This window comes from Artemia sp. Qi Xiang Cuo, chromosome 2 (genome assembly GCF_049724085.1).
Source record: "Artemia sp. Qi Xiang Cuo chromosome 2, ASM4972408v1, whole genome shotgun sequence".
Classification (NCBI taxonomy): domain Eukaryota; kingdom Metazoa; phylum Arthropoda; class Branchiopoda; order Anostraca; family Artemiidae; genus Artemia; species Artemia sp. Qi Xiang Cuo.
Window position 1 is genome coordinate 52,854,425 of NC_142795.1, and position 25,882 is coordinate 52,880,306.

The window sequence follows — 25,882 nt, forward strand, 5'->3', positions numbered from 1 at the left end:
AACTCATGCATTTCAACGAAAGAAATTCAAACTGAACTTTGAAAAATCAAGAGAATATAACTGTGACAGGATAAATCATGACCAAACACTACTGAAATATTCCACCTCTTGCATTTCAATGAAAGAAATTCAAAATGAACTTTGAAAAATCAAGAGAATGTAACTGTGACAAGGTAAACCACGACAAAACACTACTGAAATAATCCAACCCTTGTATTTCAATGAAAGAAATTCAAAATTAACTTTGAAAAATCAGGAGAATGTAACTGTGACAAGGTGAACCACGACATAACACTACTGAAATATTCCAACTCTTGCATTTCAACGAAAGAAATTCAAAATGAACTTTGAAAAATCAAGAGAATATAACTGTGACAAGGTAAACCACAACAAAACATTACTGAAATATTCCAAATCTTGCATTTCAATAAAAAAAATTCAAAATGAACTTTGAAAAATAAAGAGAATGTAACTGTGACAAGGTAAAACACGACAAAATACTACTGAAATATTCAAACTCTTGCATATAAATGAAAAAAAACAAAAAAGAACTTTGAAAAATCTCGAGAATGTAACTGTGACAAGGTAAACGATGACAAAACACTACTGATATATTCCAACTCATGCATTTCAACGAAGGAAATTCCAAAACAAAGAGAATGTAACTGTGACAGGGTAAACCACGACAAAACACTACTGAAATATTCCAACTCTTGCATTTCAACGAAAGAAATTCAAAATGAACTTTGAAAAATCAAGAGAATGTAACTGTGGCACTGTAAACCACAACAAAACACTACTGAAATATTCCAACTCTTGCATTTCAACGAAAGAAATTCATAAATGAACTTTGAAAAATCAAGAAAATGTATCTGCGACAAGGTAAACTACAACAAAACACTACTGAAATATTCCAACTCTTGCATTTCAATGAAAGAAATTCAAAATGAACTTTGAAAAATCAAGAGAATGTAATTGTGACAAGGTAAACCACGACAAAACACTACTGAAATAATCCAACTCTTGCATTTCAATGAAAGAAATTCAAAATGAACTTTGAAAAATCAAGAGAATATAACTGTGATATGGTAAACCACAACAAAACGCTACTGAAATATTCCGACTCATGCATTTCAACGAAAGAAATTCAAAATGAACTTTGAAAAATCAAGAGAATATAACTGTGACGGGGTAAATCATGACAAAACACTACTTAAATAATCCAACTCTTGCATTTCAATGAAAGAAATTCAAAATGAACTTTGAAAAATCAAGAGAATGAAAGTGTGACAGGGTAAACCACGACAAAACACTACTGAAATTTTCCAACGCATGCATTTCAATGAAAGAAATTCAAAATGAACTTTGAAAAATCACGAGAATGTAACTGTGACAAGGTAAACCACAACAAAACACTACTGAAATAATCCATCTCTTGAATTTCAATGAAAGAAATCCACAATGAACTTTTAAAATCAAGAGAATGTACCTGTGACAAGGTAAACCACAACAAAACACTACTGAAATAATCCAACTCTTGCATTTCAATGAAAGAAATTCAAAATGAACTTTGAAAAATCAAGAGAATGTAACTGTGACATGGTAAACCACAACAAAACACTACTGAAATATTCCAACTCATGCATTTCAACGAAAGAAATTCAAACTGAACTTTGAAAAATCAAGAGAATATAACTGTGACAGGATAAATCATGACCAAACACTACTGAAATATTCCACCTCTTGCATTTCAATGAAAGAAATTCAAAATGAACTTTGAAAAATCAAGAGAATGTAACTGTGACAAGGTAAACCACGACAAAACACTACTGAAATAATCCAACCCTTGTATTTCAATGAAAGAAATTCAAAATTAACTTTGAAAAATCAGGAGAATGTAACTGTGACAAGGTGAACCACGACATAACACTACTGAAATATTCCAACTCTTGCATTTCAACGAAAGAAATTCAAAATGAACTTTGAAAAATCACGAGAATGTAACTGTTACAAGGTAAACTACAACAAAACCTTACTTAAATATTCCAAATCTTGCATTTCAACGAAAGAAATTCAAAATAAACACTGAAAAATTAAGAGAATGTAGATGTGACAAGGTAAACCATGACAAAACACTACTGAAATATTCCAACTCTTGCATTTCAATGAAAGAAATTCAAAATGAACTTTGAAAAATTAAGAGAATGTAACTTTGACAAGGTAAACTACAACAAAACACTACTGAAATATTCCAACTCTTGCATTTCAGTGAATGAAATTCAAAATGAACTTTGAAAAATCACGATAATGTAACTGTTACAAGGTAAACCACAACAAAACAGTACTGAAATATTCCAAATCCTTCATTTCAACGAAAGGAATCCAAAATTAACTTGGAAAAATCAAGAGAATGTAACTGTGACAAGGTAAATCATGACAAATCATTACTGAAATAATCCAACTCTGGCATTTCAACAAAAGAAATCCAAAATGAACTTTGAAAACTCTAGAGAATGTAACTGTGACAAGGTAAACTACAACAAAACACTACTGAAATATTCCAACTCTTGCTTTTCAGCGAAAGAAATTCAAAATGAACTTTGACAAATCAAGAAAATGTAACTGTGACAAGGTAAACCACGACAAAACACTACTGAAATATTCCTACTCTTGCATTTAAATGAAAGAAATTCAAAATGAACTTTGAAAGATCTATATAATGTAAGTCTGACAAGGTAAACCACGAGAAAGCACCACTGAAATATTCCAACTCTTGCGTTTCAACTAAAGAAAACCAAAATGAACTTTGAAAAATCTAGAGAATGTAACTGTGACAAGGTAAACAATGAGGAAACAACATTGAAATATTCAAACTCTTACATTTCAATGCATGAATTTCAATGAACTTTGAAAAACCAAGAGAATGTAACTGTGACAAGGTAAACTACGACAAAACACTACTTAAAAATTCCAACTCATGCATTTCAACGAGTGAAAACCAAAATGAAATTTGAAAAATTAAGAGAATGTTACTGTGAAAAGGTAAACCATAACAAAACACTACTGAAATATTCCAACACTTACATTTCAATGAAAGAAATCCAAAATGAACTTTGAAAAATCAAGAGAATGTAACTGTGAAATGGTAAACTACGACAAAACACTACTGAAATATTCCAACTCTTGCATTTCAATTAAATAAAATCAAATAAACTTTGAAAAATCAAGAGAAAGTAACTGTGACAAGGTAAAACACGACAAAACACTATTGAAATATCCCAACTCTTGCATTTCATCGAAAGAAATCCAAAATGAACTTTGAAAAATGAAGAGAATGTAACTGTGAGAAGGTAAACTACAACGAAACACTACTGAAATTTTCCAACTCTTACATTTCAACGAAAGAAATCGAAAATGAACTTTGAAAAATTAAGAGAATGTAACTGTGACAAGGTAAACCACAACGAAACACTACTGAAATATTCTAACTCTTGCATTTCAATGAAAGAAATTCAAAATGAACTTTGAAAAATCAAGAGAATGTAACTGTAACAATGTAAAACACAACAAAACACTACTGAAATATTCCAACTCTTGTTTTTCAACGAAAGAAATTCAAAATGAACTTTGAAAAATTAAAAGAATGTAACTGTGACAAGGTAAACCACAACAAAACACAACTGAAATAATCCAACTCTTGCATTTCAGTGAAAGAAATTCAAAATAAACTTTGAAAAATCAAGAGAATGTAACTGTGACAGGGTAAACCACGACAAAACACTACTGAAATATTCCAACTCTTGCATTTCAACGAAAGAAATTTAAAATGAACTTTGAAAAATCATGAGAATGTAACTGTGACACTGTAAACCACAACAAAACACTACTGAAATATTCCAACTCTTGCATTTCAACGAAAGAAATTTATAAATGAACTTTGAAAAATCAAGAAAATGTATCTGCGACAAGGTAAACCACAACAAAACACTACTGAAATATTCCAACTCTTGCATTTCAATTAAAGAAATTCAAAATGAACTTTAAAAAATTAAGAGAATGTAACTGTGACAATGTAAAACACAACAAAACACTACTGAAATATTCCAACTCTTGCATTTCAATGAAAGAAATTCAAATGAACTTTGAAAATCAAGAGAATGTACCTGTGACAAGGTAAACCACATCAAAACACTACTGAAATAATCCAACTCTTGCATTTCAATGAAAGAAATTCAAAATGAACTTTGAAAAGTCAAGAGAATACAACTGTGACATGTTAAACCACAACAAAACGCTACTGAAATATTCCAACTCATGCATTTCAACGAAAGAAATTCAAAATGAACTTTGAAAAATCAAGAGAATATAACTGTGACAATGTAAACCACGACAAGACACTACTGAAATATTCCAACTCTTGCATTTCAATGAAAGAAATTCAAAATGAACTTTGAAAAATCAAGAGAATGAAAGTGTGACAGAGTAAACAACGACAAAACACTAGTGAAATAATCCAGCTCATGCATTTAAATGAAAGAATTTCAAAATGAATTTTGGAAAATCAAGAAAATGTAACTTTTACAAGGTAAACCATGACAAAACACTACTGAAATAATCCAACTCTTGCATTTCAATGAAAGAAATTCAAAATGAACTTTGAAAAATCAAGAAAATGTAACTGTGATAAGTTAAACCACAACAAAACACTACTGAAATATTCCAACTCTTGCATTTCAACGAAAGAAATTCAAAATGAACTTTGAAAAATCACGAGAATGTAACTGTGACAATGTAAAACACAACAAAACACTACTGAAATAATCCAACTCTTGCATTTCAATGAAAGAAATCCACAATGAACTTTGAAAATTAAGAGAATGTAACTGTGATATGGTAAACCACAACAAAACACTACTGAAATATTCCAACTCATGCATTTCAACGAAAGAAATTCAAAAAGAACTTTAAAAATCAAGAGAATATAACTGCGACAGGGTAAATCATGACCGAACACTACTGAAATATTCCAACTCTTGCATTTCAAGGAAAGAAATTCAAAATGAACTTTGAAAAATTAAGGGAATGAAAGTATGACAGAGTAAACCAAGACAAAACACTACTGAAATATTCCATCTCTTGCATTTCAACAAAAGAGATTCAAAGTGAACTTTGAAAAATCGAGAGAATGTAACTGTGACAATGTAAACCACAACGAAACACTACTGAAATAATCCAACCCTTGCGTTTCAACGAAAGAAATTCAAAATGAACTTTGAAAAATCACGAGAATGTAACTGTGACAAGGTAAACCCCAACAAAACACTACTGAAATATTCCAACTTTTGTATTTCACCGAAAAAAGTTCAAAATGAACTTTGAAAAATTAAGAGAATGTAACTGTGACAAGGTAAACCATGACGAAACACTACTGAAATATTCCAACTCTTGCATTTCAATGAAAAAAATTCAAAATGAACTTTGAAAAATAAAGAGAATGTAACTGTGATAAGGTAAACTACAACAAAACCCTATTGAAATATTCCAACTCTTGCATTTCAAGGAAAGAAATACTAAATGAACTTTGAAAACTTAAGAGAATGTGACTGTGACAAGGTAAACCACATCAAAACACTACTGAAATATTCCAACTCTTGCATTTCAAGGAAAGAAATCCAAAATTAACTTTGAAAAATCAAAAGTATTTAACAGTTACATTGTAAACCACAAAAAAAATCTAATTAAATATTACTACTCTTGCATTTCTATGAAAGAAATTCAAAATTAACTTTGAAAAATCAAGAAAATGCAACTATGACCAGGTAAACCACGACAAAACACTACTGAAATATTCCAACTCTTGCATTTCAACGAAAGAAATTCAAAATGAACTTTGAAAAATCAAGAGAATGTAACTGTGATACGGTAAACCACGACAAAGCACTACTGAAATATTCCAACTCTTGCATTTCAACGAAAGAAATCGAAAATGAACTTTGAAAAATCAAGAAAATGTAACTGTGAAATGGTTAACCACTACAAACTACTACTGAAATATTCCAACTGTCCTAGTCGATTACGTCATTCTATGCCTACACATTGACTCCCGTCAGGACCTCCTGATAGGGTTCTACCGATTATCTAATCAATTTCTCAGAAATCCAATTGTCTTAGTCGATTACGTCATTCTATGCCCATATATGGACCCCCGTCATGACCTTCTGATGGGGTTCTACCGATTATGTAATCAATTTCTCAGAAATCCAACTGTCCTAGTCGATTACATCATTCTATGCCCATATATGGACCCCCGTCGTGACCTTCTGATAGGGTTCTACCAATTCTGTAATCATTTTCTCAGAAATTCATTTGTCCTAGTTGATTAAGTCATTCTATGCCCTTAAATGGAGTCCCGTAACGAGCTCCTGATAGGGTTCTACCGATTATGTAATCAATTTCTCGGGACTTCTCTCCCTTCGATTACGCAGTCAATATATCTTTTCTCCACCTTCCCCTTAGAAACAACAAATTAATTCCCCTTTCATGAATCAATAATTTCCCTTAGAAAAAACAAATTAATTCCCCTTTCGTGAATCAATAATTCCCCTTAGAAACAACAAATTAATTCCCCTTTCTTGAATCAATAATTTCCCTTAGAAAAAACAAATTAATTCCCATTTCGTGACAAATCAATCAACCTTGACATCACCTGTCAGACATTAATCAATTTCTTGGAAACGTGTTCTCCCTGGGGATTCCATGCCCATATTTGGTGTGGGATTGGGACTGACAGCACAGGTGTTCTCCCTAGGGATTCCATGCCCATGTTTGGTGCCCCGTCACGACTGACACCACAGGTGTCAGTATTTCTGGACACATTGACATTCGCCTCGAGCGTGCACTTACAACAACAACAACAAATGCTGTTTCCTATTTCTGGACACCTTGACATTCACCTCGAGCATGCACTTGGCCAAAACAACAACAACAGCACCTTTGAAAATTTAGGTCATTGACCCCATTAACCACGTGTTCTCCCTAGGGATTCCATGTCCTTATTTGGTGTACTGACAGAGTTAAACTAAGTTGTAGATGGCAGCAGGGGTGAGGGGTGGGAGTCAATAAGGCCTTTCTACTAACGGCTTGGGATACCGAGTTGAAACTTCACTGGGGTGACTTGGGAGAGTGGTTGGGGTAAATCTAAACACAATATGCGTGTCCAGGCTATGATAGTAGAATTTTAAATTTATTGCAAACGACTTGGGGGATTCAGTTGAAAATTTCATGTAGGGGGGGGAGGGCAGGGGATTTCAAAATTTTGTGTGGGAGTACGGCTGAGAAAGTTATATCTGTTACCCACCTAAACATTTGTGCACTATATGCTGCTATGGGACTTAGAAGCTATTCATGTTTAAGTAGCAATGTAAATCAAAAGACGCTGAATGTTTCCAGGTTATCAAAATGGCACATCTTCAATATCTTGGGAACGTCTTGGGAGATCGAGTTGAAACTTTCAGGGAGTTTTTTTTGTGTGTGTGTGTGTATGTTAACTCGATCTTGGGATATCGCATTGAAACTTTCAGGGAGTTTTTTTTTGTGTGCGTATGTGGAGGGGGTACATTTAGACCTTGAATTTGTATTCTTAGGAGGAGGCAGAGAAGGTCTAAGAACGTTTTATCTTAAATTTGCTAAAAAGTGTTCACACTTTAGTCTCCTGTGTGACTAGAATCTATTCAGGTTGAAGTTTAAGTGTAAGTCCACTACATGTACCCAGGTTAACAAAATGGGGTATCCGCTATATGTCAAGAAGGACGCTGGAAATCAAACAGAAACTTCGCATGGGTTTTGGAGGGTTAAGCGGACCTGAAGTTTCGACTTGGGGAAGAGGAGGAGGTAAATTTGAAGAAACTTTGCCTATCCAGGTTATGAAAATAGAATATGTCTGCAATTTCTGGGAACGGCCTGGGAGATGCAGTTAAAATTTTAAAGTATTTGGGGGAGGTAGGGGAACTTAAATTTTGTGGGAAGGGAAATGCTAAAAATATTTTGTCTCCAATCCATCTTAAGTTTTTAAACTATAAGCCCCTTTGTGAATTAAAACTATTCACTTTTAAGTAGCAAAGAAAATAAAGACATTATGTGGTACCAGTTCTCGGGAAGGGCTTGGGATTTCAAGTTGAAGCTTGTAAGGGATGTAGGTAAGCCAAGTGAAACTTAATTTTTGCTTTAGCCTGGGGAGCAGGGAGGAGGGCTAAAAACTTTTTCCCTAATCTATTCCAGCGTTTTTCACTATAAAACCCATGGCACATATTCTATTATTCTATTCATGGTTAAGTAACGAGTTAAATAGAAATACTTTTTTTTTGCCAGATGATCAAACGGGTGTCTATGCAATATCCTGTGAACTGGTTTGCGTATCAAGTTGAAACTTACATGGAATGTCGGGGGAGAGGGTTAGTGGACTTTAGATCTTGACTTGAAGGAGAAGGCAGCAAGGAGGGTTTAAGGATTTTGGTGTCTAGTTTGTTTTAAAAAGTTTAGTACTATGAGTCTCCGCTAGAATGTAATCGATTCCTTGTGAAGTAGACACTTCTAGATGATGGATAGAGATAGATGATGATATTGAGAAACACTTCATTGTGCATTTCCTTCTCTATTTTCCCACAATGCGGGTTTTTCCTGCTGTTATTTCTCATTAAAATTTTACTGTTCATATTCTCTCTAACTTTTTTCTTTCTTTTTAGAATTGGAAAGCCCGAGTTCGTGGCTATGAAGCAGCTACCAAGGTTTTTCAGCAATTAGAAGAAAAGGCCCAAGAGTGGGGGAAATACACTCCACTAATTAAAAAGTTTGTAACCGATAGCAACGCTGTCGCCCAAGAGAAAGGATTAGAAGCTGCATTGGTCTATGTTGAAAACGCCGCCAGCGCTGTTAAGTAAGTGTTAGTTTTTCTAATATATTTCATTTCAACTTTGCATGTCTTCGCGTAGATTGCTATATACTATTTTTATAAGTGAGTAATAATTGTGTATATATGTATATATTATGTTCTCAAAAACGGCTCCATATTTTTTTTTAGAAAAACTGGTATATTGGGATATTCTCACATAAAAAAACGATCTAGATAGGTCAGAAGTCTGAGAATATTCGTTAAGAACCATAATTTTGGTTTTTGCAAATGACGTCATGTACTATGTTAGTACATCATATAAGTATTTCTTTTGACATCATATAAGCATTTTATTATATGATGTCATGCATAGCATAAATTATACTGCCGAGTTCCCAGCGTATCAATTATTTATATGATATAATGTCTGTTGGAAGGTCCAAAAAACGAAAGTTTTCAGTTGCAGTTACTATAAATGATGATTCTTTGGAACCAACACCTGAGCTTTTAAACGTGACGAGATGTGAAAATAGACAACCTGGACCATCAATTGCGACAACACCAATACGGGCAGCTAAAGCAAAGGCCATTGCTTTTTTAAAGCAAAGGCAAAGGCCATTTGTCTGAATTAATTAAAATCCAAAAACATGTCAAAAATGAAAATGAAGAGCAAAGATACGGGCGGTTAGAAGATATGCGAAAACGACAATTAGAGCGTGTCAAAAATGAAAATGAAGAACAAAGACACACGCGGTTAGAAGACATGCGACACCGAACAAGTGAGCGAGTCAAAAATGGATATGAAGAGCAAAGACACACGAAGAGAAATGAAGAGCAAATAAAGAAATGTATTTCATAATGACGAAAGACAAGCCGAGGTAAAACGAACCAAACAATTTGAAAATGATAGCGATGATTATTAGGTGTTGGATTTTGACGTAGGTAAGGTTATCAATGCCTACCATACCTTTGAAAATCAAAAACCTGCCGAACTAGATAAATCTTTGGAAGAAAAAGAAGTTATTGTCCCACCACCTGAACAAATAAAAGAAGCAAAGGTTCGGTGATATGTCTTTCATAATGACAAAAGCTAGACATCAATAAGACATCAAATATTGAAGAATAAGACATCAAATATTGAGCAAAATGTATTGTAAATAAAATACTAAAGATACAAATTGTGGAAGCTTGCAAAACATTTTATTGTTGGTAAAAAGAGAATATAAAAGGCATTACTGCAGACAACACAAGGGGAGGGAATTAGATGATTTACTCACAGAAGTACAGTGATTTGAATAAAAGTAAATTTATACTCTATAAACTTTAGACTTTAATAAGTAGAAACGTTTTCCCCAGTGTTTCCTAAGATAAGGGAGGGAGAGGGAAAAGGGATTTGTATCAATCTAAGGGAGAGAGAACCACCCCGCCAACCAAGTATGTAGGTATAAATATAGGCAAGTAAATGGGATAGTACCTTTAACAGGTTATCCTTGAATTAAATATTAGTCCGACTAATAGGGCTACTCAAGAACCTCAAATGAATTGTTTCGTTACGAACTCAGCCCACTCAACATAACCAAACAATGTAGAAAACTTGAAAAGAAAAGACATAGCAGGTTTCGATTAATTGTGAAAGTCACCTACCAAAAAAGAAAAAAAAAGAAAAAAAGGATTTTATTTGTATTTGCTTATACATTTAAGCATTGAAAACGTGTCAAGCACATTTTAATATCAAATAAGTCCAATTAATTAAAAAAAATATAAAAAAATCCTCATTGGCTAATTCACGTTGTGTCAATTTGGGGGTTCTTAGGTTCAGAAAACTTTCTTGTGAACATACAAAGTTAAGGGCCAATCAAGTGTTTTGATGCTAAAAACATTAAAATAAAAATAAAGTAGTTGAGTCACTGACACATAATTTTATTTCATTTTGGATAGGTGGAGGAGATTGGTGTCTGTTATAAACCCCTCAATAACACGCAAATCATACAAGAGTAAGGGAAACTTGATAAAAATCCAGACACTCACAGGGGAGGGGAATCGCTTGTCTTTTATCCGCAATTTGAGCCTTTTCTTGATGTCATGACGTCCGAATAGACCTTAAATCGGAAGTAGTGCCTTTGTAAAATTACGTTTTTTTTTTATTGGACCTTTAATTTTTGCCTCGGCTTGTCTTTTGTCATTTTAAAAGACATATCGCCAAACCTTTGTTTCTTTTAATTGTTCAGGTGGTGAGCTAAAAGCTTCTTCTTTTGCTCGGCTGGTCTTTTGTCATTATGAAAGACATATCGCTTGTTTAATTGTTCAGGTGGTGGGACAAAAACTTCTTTTTCTTCCAACGATGAATCGTTGGAAGAAAAAGAAGTTTTTGGAAACACTTATCTTAGGAAACACTGGGGAAAACGTTTTTACTTATTAAAAGTCTAAAGTTTATAGAGTATAAATTTACTTTTATTCAAATCACTGTACTTCTGTGAGTAAATCATCTAATTCCCTCCCCTTGTGTTGTCTGCAGTAATGCCTTTTATATTCTCTTTTTACCAACAATAAAATGTTTTGCAAGCTTCCACAATTTGTATCTTTAGTATTTTATTTACAATACATTTTGCTCAATATTTGATGTTTTATTCTTCCCTGAATGGGTTTAAGAGGATGACAAAATTCTGCTGTCTTAGTTCTCTGATGCACAAGGTTAGCCTCAGTTCTTGGTTTATCATCTAGAACAAAGGTTCCCAACTAAGCATGGGCACTGTTCTGTTTTTCTGAAGAAACAGAAAAAAATAAACAGGGCTTTAATGAAACATAACAGAAACAGATCAGGTCAAAAAAAAAAAAAAATAGAAGACCTGTTTCTGTTTCTCTTCTGTTTTTTGTAAAATCAGAAAACTGCTGTTTTCGTTCAAAAACAGCTGTTTAAAAAGCTGTTTTTTGAACACCTAAAGCTTAAAGAAGAATAAAATTGTAATAAGTTTTGGTTTATTATCGGTACTATTGCAGCATTTTCTGCCAAAAGAACAGTTTTTCAATAAAGGGTTGAAAAAGTCTATGCACACAACATCTCCATCCTTTTTATGGTTATTTTCTTCCATCTCCCCGTTCCTTTTTTTACAAAAATGCGCTTTTATGTTTATACGGAATCTCCTCTAGTTTCCCGGAAATACATACTAGTTATTTGAGACGTTTTGAAAAAAAAATTATTCTCTTCGTCAAATTGCGCAGTCAGCTCAAAGTCATTAGTGTTTAAGCAGAGCCCATAGTTGCTTTGGCAGGAGACAGTCTCCCCATCCAGACCATGCTTTCCCCTTTCCCCATCCTGATGTTTGGAAGCCATCTGAAACAATGTATAAAAGAAGAAAAATGCACGGGAAAATGACACTTCTTACCACCAAGTCAAAAATTTTTGTTGCCTCGTGGCTTAAAACAATATTTTAAGATTATTTATTTCCTAGTCAGTGTATGTGAGAGACCATACACTTGCTTTATTATAGAAAGTGTTACTACTTCAAACTTTTGTTTTAAGAATACGAGTGGGCATGCTTCTGATTATTTAGGCACGTTTTCATGGTCCATTCCCAAAGTAAAAGGGGTAGTGACAACCTTGACTATCAATTTTGAGCAAGTGTAACGTGTCTTCGGATAGTCTGTGCTGCAACCTTGTTTTTTTACAGACTCCCCACTCTTCTCTCCATTACTAACATCGCCCTCTTTATTAGACACCGCATCAGTTTATTCAGATTCTTCAGCAAACGTATCTTCATTTCCGCAGTTTTCAAAACAACGAACTGAAAGACCGTCTGAATCATTTTCACCAGTTGGATCGACATCTTCAACTTCTTCAAGTGATACCAAGGGGTATCATTGGCTTCAGGGGTATCATTGGCTAAGCTTTGAGTGGACCAAAGTCTAAGAACGCGTGCAACAGATGAATGAAGACAATGTTAAAAACCTGAACTTCAGGAAAGGGCTCATATCCTACAGGCTTCGGTGACATTCTTCCCAGAATCGGTCACAACATGGAACATCTTATCTGTCATTGAAAACTTCCGGATTGCAACTTGGATTGCTGAAAGAATGTTAGTAGTTGTATTAGAATGTTTATATCTCTTGAAATGTGAAAGATAGCGGTGCAACCTCTGTACATTTTTCATCTTCCTGGGGTAATAGGCAGTGGTGCCTATAAAGCCAGATCCTTTTGCAAAGTCAAGCTATTCTGAGTGGCAGATCTTTTTTTTTTTTTTTTTTTTTTTTATACCACCTCCTCTCCTCTCGATGAAATAATAATCTTTTTTACTTAATTTCAAACTTTAATGTCAGCTACACTAATTTAAAAGCAACTTTTATTATTTGAAATTTGAAAACACTAATTTAAAAACAACTTTTATTATTTGAAATTTGAATTTGGGTAGCCAAACATAATTGACAAAGACAAGGTATACTACAAAAAAAAAGTTGAAACCCGCCAAAAAAGTACCGTTCCCGGTTTAGCAGGGTGCCCTTCTGCCATAGGGCACCCCTTTCACCGTGGAAATACATTAATAATAGACAAATATTTTTCATAAAACCTTGTTCTCAATCAACTATGTATCATCCTCCATCCTCCCAACCTTCCTTCAACCCGAAAACAAACCTAGGAGGAGTAGAAAGCTGTGCCTTTACAATATCTTTAGGCACGCCATTCTAATCCTTCTTTTATGATACACAAATAAACTGCTAAAACCTTTTTAATACCCATTTGGCTACTCAAAAATCAAACAAAAACCAACAAAAAAATAATTAATATAAATTATCTTAATACTAACATCAATTCCTCAATTTCTTTTTTTTTTAATAATTTAAAATATTTTTTAAAATAAAAGATTTAAATCAAAAATTTCAAATTTAAAACTCAATTTTACTCATCCATTCCACATCTACTCTCTCTCTCCATACTCGACTCCGTCTCAAGTTATCCACATAACTTTCAAGCCAAATATTCGCCAAAGGAATTTGGACCTGCTTCTGACGTTTCCGCATTTTCCACATCCGTTCGAGGGGCATTGAATCAATTCGTGAAATAGTCCGTCAAGCACTTCGTATCCACACATCAAACAAGTAGGCGTTTGAGTTTTCTTTCTCACTTCTAAAAACATCCCACGATACTTTCTTTAATTCCTCCTTTCCCAGGTCACATCTCAGTGCTCCCAATTCCTTTGCTTTGTTCAGGGGGCTGACAATCCACCGCAGAGGGGTCGGAATTTTTTTTTTCTTAATTTTTCACCTTCTCTTCTGTATCCTCATTCACTATAGGGAGAAACCACTGCCTCATAATTGCAGTTGATGGCTCCTCTTTAACCACAAGTTCGCAAATGTTTCTGAGGAAGAACGTCTTGCATATAACCCTGAAATCTGCTACCCCAGTTTCGCCCGATTCCACAGGAAAGTACGGTATAGCATTTTTATTTGTAGCTTTTCAAGTCAGATCTTAAAGCAGCCTTCTGAATTTTTTTTTCTGGCAGCAAAACTTATTTGACGATGAACAGCTCTCCCAAATGTTACTTTCAAGCCCCCTGTTTTTTTTTTAAATAAGGTGTTTCATATCTGGCTTATCAAACACAGAAAGTGGCAATTTGTCCTTAAACAGGGTTTTGTAGTAGAGCATCCTCAGAGAAGCTTGTTTTGATCGATTGGAAATAAAGAACCTTCGCATCTCTTCTCTTCTTATTCCAGATTTCACTAATCCATTGCCCTCTGTGTCACTTGTTTTACTATCTGGAGCTTTCTCAGGGAAGCAGCCTGACTTGATATATTTGTTTTAGTTGGTTTGGGTTTGTTATTTGCTGCACCAGCCGCATATACTTTATCTTTGTGCATATCAATTGTGTGCTTCCTTTTAAGATAGTATATAAATGTCATGGCAGAGACTTCCTTAGCCTTTAGAAACACTCTTAAGAAGTTGCACCTAATACTTTCTTTGCTTCCTTTTTTCCGTAGGGTACCCAGAGAGATGTCTTGAAACATCCAAGTCGTCATTAGAAAATGATATCATGCTTGTCTTAAAATTAAATAAAAAAACAAGTTTTTTTAACTGAAAGTAAGGAGCGACATTAAAACTTAAAACGAAGAGAAATTATTTTGTATATGAAAGAGGCTGTCCCCTCCTCAACGCCTCTCTCTATATACTAAAGTTTTTCATTATTTTGAGAAAGTCAAACTTTAGCGTGAAGAACGATGCGTTGAAGAGGGGACATCCCCTTTCATATACGGAATAATTTCTGTTCATTTTAAGTTTTAATGTCGCTCCTTACTTTCAGTTAAAAAAACTTGCTTTCTTTATTTGATTTTTGAACGTTTTTGAAAAAATGAAGGTTTTGATCTTGGCTCACCGTACATGAATAATTAAAACACAATTTTCATATTAACTTACTTTTATTTAGTTAAATGGCTTTCTCGAAACTTGTTTAGTTTTATTTACGAACGTTTTTATTAGTAATAAATATACGTAACTTACGAATTAACTTACGTAACGAACTTCTATATTAATATATTTTTAATATGTATATTAGGGGGTTCGCCCCCTAGTCAATACCTTACTCTTTAAGCTAAAGTTCGAATTTTGTTCCAATTCTTTAAAAATTACCGCTTAATCACCAAGGACTTTAATTAGAATAAATAGCTATTATGAAAGTACTAAATAATCTTTGGATTAAAGAGCGAGGTATTGACTAGGGGGTGAACCCAATCATATATGTAATATTTTCTGTTCGTTTAAAGTTTTGATGTTGCTGCTATTGCAGTTGAAAAACTTTTTTTTTTATTTTTAATTTCTGATCTTTTTTTAAATAATGCTGGGAAGTCCGGCGTCCCCTTCATAGCAATGTCCCTTCCCCCATGAAAACTTCCTTCATGGAAAGATCCTCCCAAATAACCCCCGAACCCCCCCCCCCACTACCAGGAGAAATCTCCCCTGAAAACGTAGCTATAGGTCCCAATAACCAATACTATATGTTAACATTAGGTAAAGTTCATAACTTTCAGCCCTCCCCCCGGGACCTTCAGGGGATTAATTCATCCTAGAAGACATAATTATAATATTTTCGAACATGCTGTACAAAATGGCCATCTCAGAATTGTATCGGGTGACTTTGGGAAAAAAATGAGCGTGGGAGGGGGCCTAGTTGCCCTCCATTTTTTCGGTCGCTTAAAAAGGGCACTAGAACTTTTAATTTCCATTCTAATGAGCTCTTCCACGATATTCTAGGACCACTGGGTCGATACGATCACCCCTGGGAAAAAAAAACGAATTAACACGCACCCGTGATCTTTCTTCTGGCAAAAAATGCAAAATTCCACATTTTTGTAGATAGGAGCTTCAAACTTCTACAGTTGTAGTCTCTGATACGCTAAATATAATGGGGTGATCTTCATTAAGGTTCTGTAGCTTTTGGGGTGTCTTTCCCCCTTTTCTCGAATCTCAACCGTTTTTTTTCAGGCGCGTAACTTTTGATAACTAGGATACAACTTGATGATACCTATATATTTGAAGTCAGCATTAACATCCAATTCTTTTAATGTATCTATTTGTATCAAAATACCGTTTTATAGAGTTTTGGTTACCATTGAGCCGGGTCACTCCTTACTTACAGTTCGTTACCACGAACTGTTGGATAAAGGTTGATTTAGGATTTTTCACAAAATTAGAAGCACCTTCTAGTAGCCTACCATTTTGAAAATTGCACCTCCAGCCAAATATCTGACCTCTTTCACCTCAGTGACGTAATTAAGGGGAAAGGGGCGAATTCCCCCTGAACGGTTTCGTTTGCACAATGAGCCAAGAAAACCTGTCGGCAAATAGAAGTAAAATTACGGCTCCTAACTACGATTTCCTAAGAACTTAGACCATTTGCAACACAGTATTAATTTTTATGGAAATTTACTTGTCTATAGTAGGTATTTAAGAGGTAGATACAAAAAATAATATACTGCTTAGTGACAATTTTTTTTATTTATTGTGTTGTATGGAAAAAATTATCGTGTTCCCCGGAAGATGTGGTATCCTACAAAATGAGAAAAGTGTATCAGCATTTTATAAGACTTTGGCTAGTTACGCCAGAATCAGCTAGTTAGGCCACTGTTTCAACTCTAGGCTTTTCCTTGAAAGGGTGGTTTCCATTGATTCTATTCAGAGATGGTTTTATTAACATGACAAAAAGAATATTTGGCATCTTGAAAAAGTATATCTTGTTATGCTGATGCAATAAAACATGCCAGCAAAAACATGTATTTCTACTGGACAAGACTTCAATACATTTAGACTCCTCTCTGACTAAACATTTAAGAAAATTTGCAATTAATAATCAGTATCTATCATGTATAAGTCAGTATGGCAATCATAGCAAGTCACTGTTATGCAGCAGCATAAATTCTATAAAAACAGTTAAATTAAAGTTTTCCCGGTTAAAGGTGCAGATTGCTTCCCATGTAATGTAGGATACAGAGGCCCTACCAATAGAACCAGGATATACAGTAATGAGTGATTTTTTTAATCCTGCTTCACCTAGACAGTATCTGTGTAACTTTGCTGCTCAATTGATTGAATAATATACACAAAAAAATAAGCTATTTTAGTGGAACAAAACTGCAACTTTACTGTTCTCCCCTTTACCCACATACATACTTTCTTCTGACTCTTAAGTTCTAATTTTGCCTTGCTTAAACAATCTAGCAGCACACTTGATGTTAGACACACTGAGTGCCATCATTTTACTTATTTCTACTCTATATTGACGCTCCAATTCCAAAAACTTTATGGGGCGTAGCCACGCTTATTTAAAATTTCAAATTATGATTTCAAAAATTATTTTTCAATTTCATAATTTCTTAATATCTTGTTATCGAATCAGTAAAATAAAATCGAGAACAGAAGATTAACAGGAAAAAAAAACCAGAAACAGAACAAAATAGTTATTATAAAAACAGAAACAAAACAGAACAGGTAAACAAAAAACAAGTCATATGTTTCTGTTCTGTTTCTGTTTTTTTGTATGAACAGAACAGAAACAGGTACTTTAAAAACAGAGCAGAAACAGAAAACAGAAACAGTGCCCCTGCTTAATCCCAACTTTTTTTCTCATAGACCACTTACAAAATTTGGCTGGTTCCAATGGACCCTTGAAGCTAGGTTTCCATCATATTCCTCAAGCTCTACAAAAAATGTGAAGATTAGATCCAACTATAGATTTTTCTTTGTTGCTGCTGAGTCCCAACCACGAATTAGCAGTTTTCGAAAAAGAAAGTGAGAATTGATAAATTGATTGTGCTGGAAGTGGATGCCAAAAAAGTTAAGATAGCCAGTCAAATAAAAGGGATTCTATCCCACTTCACTTTTGTGACATCTACTCACATCACAAGAAGCCAATAGATTCTCACTTATCTTATCTAGAAAAATCCCTGTTTGGAGTTATAAAATACAAAGAAGAAATAATATATTTTTTAAGTTTTATTTATTCAAATACTTAATTATTATTATCCGATTATTATTTTTTTTAATTCCATTGTAACATGATAACAGTCGTAATATAATTAAAATTAAACATCAACGTAACTTCTATAACAAAATAGTCACAATTTTAATGGGACAGATATACTTGATGGATTGACAACAAATTATCAATATTTGGCTTCAGATTTGTTAAGAATAACTGATAATCTCATCGTTACGTGATATTCAATTTGCTTCTTTTTTTCAAGGTTTATAACGATTTTTTTTTTTTTTTTTTTTTTTTTTTTTTTTTTTTTTTTTTGTACAACATATGGCGAGGGAAACGCTATCAGAATCTTTGCCGTGCTTCCCTAGAGTCCATTATATTTTTTTGGGTGTCTCTCCTGGCAGCAAAATTATTTGATACCCTCTTTTAAATTTCATCTTCTGCACCTCATTTGAGTATCTCCTTTTAGTATCAGATTCTCCATTCCCGCTTCATCAAGTGGATTAATGATCCATGGCTGTATTTCCATCTTCAGAATGTCTTCAAACATCATTTTGAAGTAATCACGCATTGCAATCAAATGTTAAACGTACGTCTGAATATCCTCCTCAAATTCTCGCCGACTTATATTTTACTTAATAAATTTCAGTTTTCCAAGAAAAGATTAAATTACACCCTTAGTTGTTTTTTTTTAATTTAAGACTGCCTCCTTGTAATTGTAAGTTTTGTCAATTACGCCATGTCTGCTTTTAAATTGATTAAGTTTTTTTTTCAAATCTGGATGTCTACTTTCCAGAAACTCTAAATCTGATTCAAAAATTGAGTTAAAGTTTTTTAATACGTACCTTTCGACAACCAGTGTACCTAAGTATTTAAGAGCATTCATTAGAAGTCTTTATCGCACAATTGTGCAAACAAACGCATATTCAATGCGTTCAATGCGAAATAAATTAAAAATGAAGTTTGAAAAATCAAGAGAATGTCACCGTGACAAGGTAAACCATAGCAATACACAACTGAAATATTCCAACTCTTGCATTTCAACGATAGAAATCCTAAAGTTAACTTTAAAAAATCAACAAGATGCAACAGTAGCAAGGTTAACCACGACAAAACACTACTGAAATATTCCAAATCTTGCATTTCAACGAAAGAAATCCAAAATAAACTTTGAAAAATGAACAGAATTTAACTGTGAAAAGTTAAACAACGACAAAAAACTACTTAAAAATACCAACTCTTGCATTTCAAGGAAAGAAATCCAAAATGAACTTTGAAAGATCAAGAGAATTTAACGGTGAAAAGGTAAACCACGATAAAACACTACTGAAATAAGCCAACTCTTGCATTTCACGAAAGAAATTCAAAATGAACTTTGAAAAATTAAGAGCATGTAACAGTGACATGGTAAACCACGACAAAACACTACTGAAATATTCCAACTCTTGCATTTCACGAAAGAAATTCAAAATGAACTTTGATAAATCAAGAGAATGTAACTGTGACAAGGTAAAGCACAACAAAACACTACTGAAATATTCCAACTGTTGCATTTCAACGAAAGAAACCCAAAAATGAACTTTGAAAATCAAGAGAATGTTACAGTGACAAGGTAAAGCACAACAAGACACTACTGAAATATTCCAACTCTTGCATTTCAACGAAAGAAATTCAAAATGAACTTTGAAAAATTAAGAGAATGTAAAAATCCAAAATGAACTTTGAAAAATCAAGGGAGTGTAACTGTGACAAGGTAAAGCACAACAAGACACTACTGAAATATTCCAACTCTTGCATTTCAACGAAAGAAATTCAAAATGAACTTTGAAAAATTAAGAGAATGTAAAAATCCAAAATGAAATTTGAAAAATCAAGGGAGTGTAACTGTGACAAGGTAAACCACGACAAAACACTACTGAAATATTCCAACTCTTGCATTTCAAGGAAATAAATCCAAAATGAACTTTGAAAAATCAAGAGAATGTAACTGTGACAAGGTAAACCATAACAAAACACTACTGAAATATTCCAATTCTTTCATTTCAACGAAAGAAATACAAACATCAACTTTGAAAAATAAAGAGAATGTAACTGTGACAATGTAAACCACGACAAAACACTACTGAAATATTCCAACTCTTGCATTTCAAGGAAAGAAACCCAAAATGAACTTTGAAAAATCAAGAGAATGTAACTCTGATAAGGTAAACCACGACAAAACACTACTGAAATATTCCAACTCTTGCATTTCAACGAAATAAATCCAAAATGAACGTTGAAAAATCAAAAGAATATAACTGTGACAAGGTAAACCATAACAAAAGACTATTGAAATATTCCAACTCTTGCATTTCAACGATAGAAATCCAAAAATTAACTTTGAAAAATCAAGATAATGTAACTGTGACAAGGTAAACCAGGACAAAACACTACTGAAATATTCCAACTCTTGCATTTCAAGGAAAGAAATCCAAAATGAACTTTGAAAAATCAAGAGAATGTAACTGTGACAAGGTAAACCATGACAAAACACTACTGAAATATTCCAACTCTTGCATTTCAAGGAAAGAAATCCAAAATGAACTTTGAAAAAATCAAGAGAATGTAAAAATCCAAAATGAACTTTGAAAAATCAAGAAAATGTAACTGTGACAAGGTAAACCACGACAAAACACTACTGAAATAATCCAACTCTTGCATTTCAAGGAAAGAAATCCAAAATGAACTTTGAAAAAATCAAGAGAATGTAACTGTGACAACTTAAACCACGACAAAACACTACTGAAATATTCCAACTCTTGAATTTCACGAAAGAAATTAAAAATGAACTTTGAAAAATTAAGAGAATGTAAAAATCCAAAATGAACTTTGAAAAATCAAGAGAATGTAACTGTGACAAGGTAAACCATGACAAAACACTACTGAAATATTCCAACTCTTGCATTTCAATGAAAGAAATCCAAAATGAACATAGAAAAATCAAGAAAATTTAACTGTGACAAGGTAAAGCACAACAAAACACTACTGAAATATACCAACTCTTGCATTTCAAGGGAAAAAATCCAAAAATGAACATTGAAAAAACAAGAGAATGTAAATGTGACAAGGTAAACCCTTAAAAAAAAATACTGAAATATTAAAACTCTTGCAATTTAAGTAATTAAATATAAAATGAACTTTGAAAAATAAAGAGAATGTAACTGTGACAAGGTAAACCACGACAAAACACTACTGAATTTAAGTATGTTTCATCTCATTCGAAGACATGTAAAAAAAAGTTGAAAAAAAATATCATGTTAAAAAAAAATGGAGAGGGGGGGGACCAAAAAGTTGGAGGGAGGGGGCACCCTTCAAGTTTGGTGATAGGGGAACTTTGGGGGGTTGATGTCTCTGCTGGTTAGGGTCGTTGGTGCTTATGATCCTTGATGGTTCGTACTCACATACACCTTACTACTTGATTTGCAAGGATTTCTATGGTTTGTTATGGATTTATTTATTAAAATTCTTTTCTTGCCATCTACATCCCTCTTAGTATCAACTTTTAGTATACTATAATTTTAAACTCTATTTTAAATTGACACCACTGTTCAAACACAACTTGTGTATTATATAGAACACATCAAAGAAGTAAAGCTAGGTTAACTCGCAATGTCATTCTATCATCATTAACCATATTCATAGATTGATATTGTTCCAAATTTATAATAAATAAGGTATGAATTAACATGCTCTTCAGGGTTACCTTAACTGCTAATCACTTTAACCCTTTTTTTCTTCATCTTCCAAGCTCCGAAGTCTCTGATTGGCTCCTAAAAAACAGATGTTGGCTCAAAAACAGTCTGGTTGAAAAACATGGAGTTGAAACAAACTTGTGTGGGAAACCCCCATTCATACTGCTATCTTTTTTGCAATGTTTAGGAACGGGTGGGGAATCCCTTCTCGTTTGAACTGGTAACAACGGGACATAAGCAAACACCACGTAGTTCTCTAGCGTGTTTAATCACGTGTAGAGGTCCCATAGAATAACAATGGAAGGAACATAGCGCTATAGAATAACATGGAAGGGAGCATAAACCCTTAGAATAGCATGGGAGGGAACATAAGCCCTTAAAATAGCATGGGAGGGAATATAAACCCTCAGAATAGCATGGGAAGGAACATAAACCCCCAGAATAGCACAGGAAGGAACATAAACCCTCAGAATAGCATAGGAAGGAACATAAACCCTCAGAATAGCATAGGAAGGAACATAAAGCCTCAGAATAGCATAGAAAGGAACATAAACCCCCCAGAATAGCATAGGAAGGACCATAAACCCCCAGAATAGTAAAGGAAGGAACATAAACCCACAGAATAGCATAGGAAGGAACATAAGCCCCTGGAATAGCATAGGAAGGAACATAATCCACCCAAATCCATAAGTACATGCTCTGGAAAGACGCCAAGGAACATAAGGCAAGCAAATCCATAAGTACATGCTCTGGAAATGTTTTTCTATAGGGCCAAGCAAATAGCATGGGAATTGCTATTGGGCCAAGCAAAGTATAACTTAGCACTCTACTCCGCTGACCTGATACATCAAATAGCTTATCAGATTTAAGTAGAGTAAATACTTCAAAGAAGTTTCTGTTCAGTATTTAGGATGTTGTAATTAGACACCAGTGGCGGGAAAGGACCTTGCGTCTATTCAATAATGCTATCACAAACTTGTTTATATTGATGGACTGTATCACCGTCGAGCTTCCACATGGCTCGTTTTATAACTTGTTAAAACACTTATGAAGAATTCCCTTACAACTTAGTATTGTGTGACATCAAGTTATAAAACAAATATAGTTGCTCTCTTTTCTCTTTAACATTTTCGGATGAAGTAGTTTCCAGTACAAAAGTTCTTATTCAAGCTTTTCTAGAACGTAATCTCATATTCAAGTTTTATTCCCATCTGCAGTTTGTGTTTTTATTGTAAGAGTTCCAAAGTATATATATTTTTTTCAGCATGAGGTAAAGAAATAAAACCTAAAAAGGTTTTCTTGAAAGTGAGATTTTTTTTTTTTGTCGTGATTGCATGTCACTATTGGAAGACTTTCTCCAAGTGGCCTGGAGGAGGATAATCTTATTCTCTATCTCGATGCTTGCCTTGACAGTAATTTCTTTTTTGTTTGGTGGCAAAGACATTTTCTTTGTACCCTTCCGAAGCAATTTTTCTCAAGTGGAAAAATGGTGCTTCGGTTTTCTAGAATTCTGGAGAAGATTTAGTAGTGATGTTTATTATCTCGCGTAATTCCTTTCGGGTATCCTTCTGCTGCGTAATAAAGCGAAAGATCTTGTTGTTTTGTTGATTTTAACTTCTTTTTTTTATTTGTTTTGCAGGCTTATGTAGGCTATTTAAGAAAGAAAATATAGATCATTGCTTAAGAAAATTTTATGTGTTTATTTCTTAAACTTATGAAACGCCCTTATGAGTTGTACTGTGTACAACGCAAAATTGACATTGATCTCTTAAGAAAAAAAAACAAAAAACGAAAAAGTAGCGTTTTCACCCCAAACTATTTTGTGGATTTTTGGATGCGTCCCCTCTCTTCGTCTTGTTTGTATGTGTAAAGTCCTTTGCCGTCAGCGTTTCGCATTGCAGTAAATTTTCAATTGTCTAGCGTGTTAAAAGCATGGTTGATAACGTTTTTATTCTAGAAAACCCAAATTCCGACTGAAATACTGACAATATTAAGTCACATTAATTTTAAGGCTAATTAGTTATTATCAATTTTTTTTTTTTTATTCTAGCCAACAGCATTATCAGGTCATTACGAGTAATTTTGGTTCTAGCGAAGTAGCCTCGAATGAAAACTTATGTAAATATAAAACTGTATGATCATGCTGGTCATTCGTCTTGTCTATCTTTTTTAAGGCGACTTCACATTATCCCTCGTATTTTTTTGTCAATTTACTTTCTGCTTGAACCAAGGATTCGCTATACTCGGTGGATGTAGAGCATCAATCCGCTGTGCTACCACGGGAAAAAATTGTGATAACAAGGATTCGAACTTAGTTTTCACGGCCACAACATCGGATTCTAACGACATCATACAGTCGATAGTTCTTTTATATTAACCCAGTTTATCAAATTAGTATAATATTGGTAACTAGCAAAATTAGACCCATAAAGTTATTAGACAGTTGATATACAAATAAAGTACAGGCCATTCAAGCATTTTATGCGCAAAAAAACAACAACAGCAAAAAAACAACGAAGAAACACAACAGTTTCCTTGGGATGAGGCTGTGATTGTTGCTTGGAAGACGGAATCCAAAAGTTTATACTAGCTTATTGTCGTATTTTTAATTTAGTTTCAGGTTTGGCGAAAAAAGAGTCTTTTGTTTGAAATAGTTGAGTATTACTAATCATGTTTGCCATAGTGTTTTTGTGTTTTTTAAGGAAACTCTTAAGGCAACTGCAAGTAACTTTTTTGGGAATAAATTCCAATCAGTTGGAAATCTGGGAATACATAAATAATAAAACATGGGTATTTCCAGCAACGAAGATGCAAACTATGTCGATTCTGATCTATTATATTTAAGGTAATATGCCAGCTAACGCTCCTAAAACCTATCTTTAAATAAGTAAAGACTTTTCTAAATAACACAACGAGATTTTTTTTTTAAATTTGATTCACAGTCCGCTAGAATATAATAAAGGTGTACTCTGTGCACTGGAGACTGTTTGTATTTTAATCCCAAGTTTATTTCCAGTTTGAAATTTAAAAATAATTAACTGTGTTTTAACTTTCTAGGACAGCACAAGATGTACTTAATGGAATAGTGGCCAAGTGTCTTGGATCTGCGAGGGCCAAAACGAAAGACTTGGGCATGCAAATAATATTAATGTATGTTGAGTTAGAAAAGTATGAAGTTGTACAAGAAACATTGGTTGGAGCCCTTTCTTCTCAAAAGAATCCTAAGGTTGTAGCAGCTTGCGTTGCAACCTTGTCTAGAATTTTATAGTAAGTTCACCATTTATGTATTATAAATTAAAAAAAACAACTTTTCCATAAAATGAGTTTTTTTAAAAAAATTAAAGAACTCTATTAAACCAAACGTGAACAAAAATAGAATCAAATAATCTACCAAGCATACAACTACCATAAATCAGTATCAATAAATAAATTAAACCTAAAACGAACAGAAATTAAAATAAATAACAGAGTCAAACTCAAAACGAACAGAAATTAATACGAATGATTAATATACATATGCTGATATTTATTCCTTAACATCTTAATTACTTTGTGATTTCTTAAAGTTATAAAAGTGAAAACATTTAGAAGAATTTTTTAAGTAAAGTACAATTATATTCTGGCTTTTAGAAAGCCAAAGGGTTTTGAGCCCTACTCACATTAATTTCTGCTCGTTGTGAGTTTGACTCTTTTATTTATTTTAATTTCTGTTCGTTTTGGGTTTCATTTCATTTATTTATTGATACTGATTTATGGTAGTTGTATGCTTGGTAGATTATTTGATTCTATTTTTGTTTTCA

General features: G+C 33.5%; 1 protein-coding gene across 1 annotated transcript in view; it reads left to right on the plus strand.

The window, feature by feature from the left end:
- The window catches only part of msps (msps cytoskeleton-associated protein 5), a 226,699-nt gene that overhangs the window by 31,507 nt on the left and 169,310 nt on the right, over positions 1–25,882 (plus strand). Inside the window, exons 2-3 of the mRNA XM_089101805.1 lie at positions 8,742–8,932; positions 25,140–25,349. Of these exons, the coding sequence (XP_088957931.1) occupies positions 8,742–8,932; positions 25,140–25,349 (401 nt within the window). The remainder of the gene's footprint in view (positions 1–8,741; positions 8,933–25,139; positions 25,350–25,882) is intronic.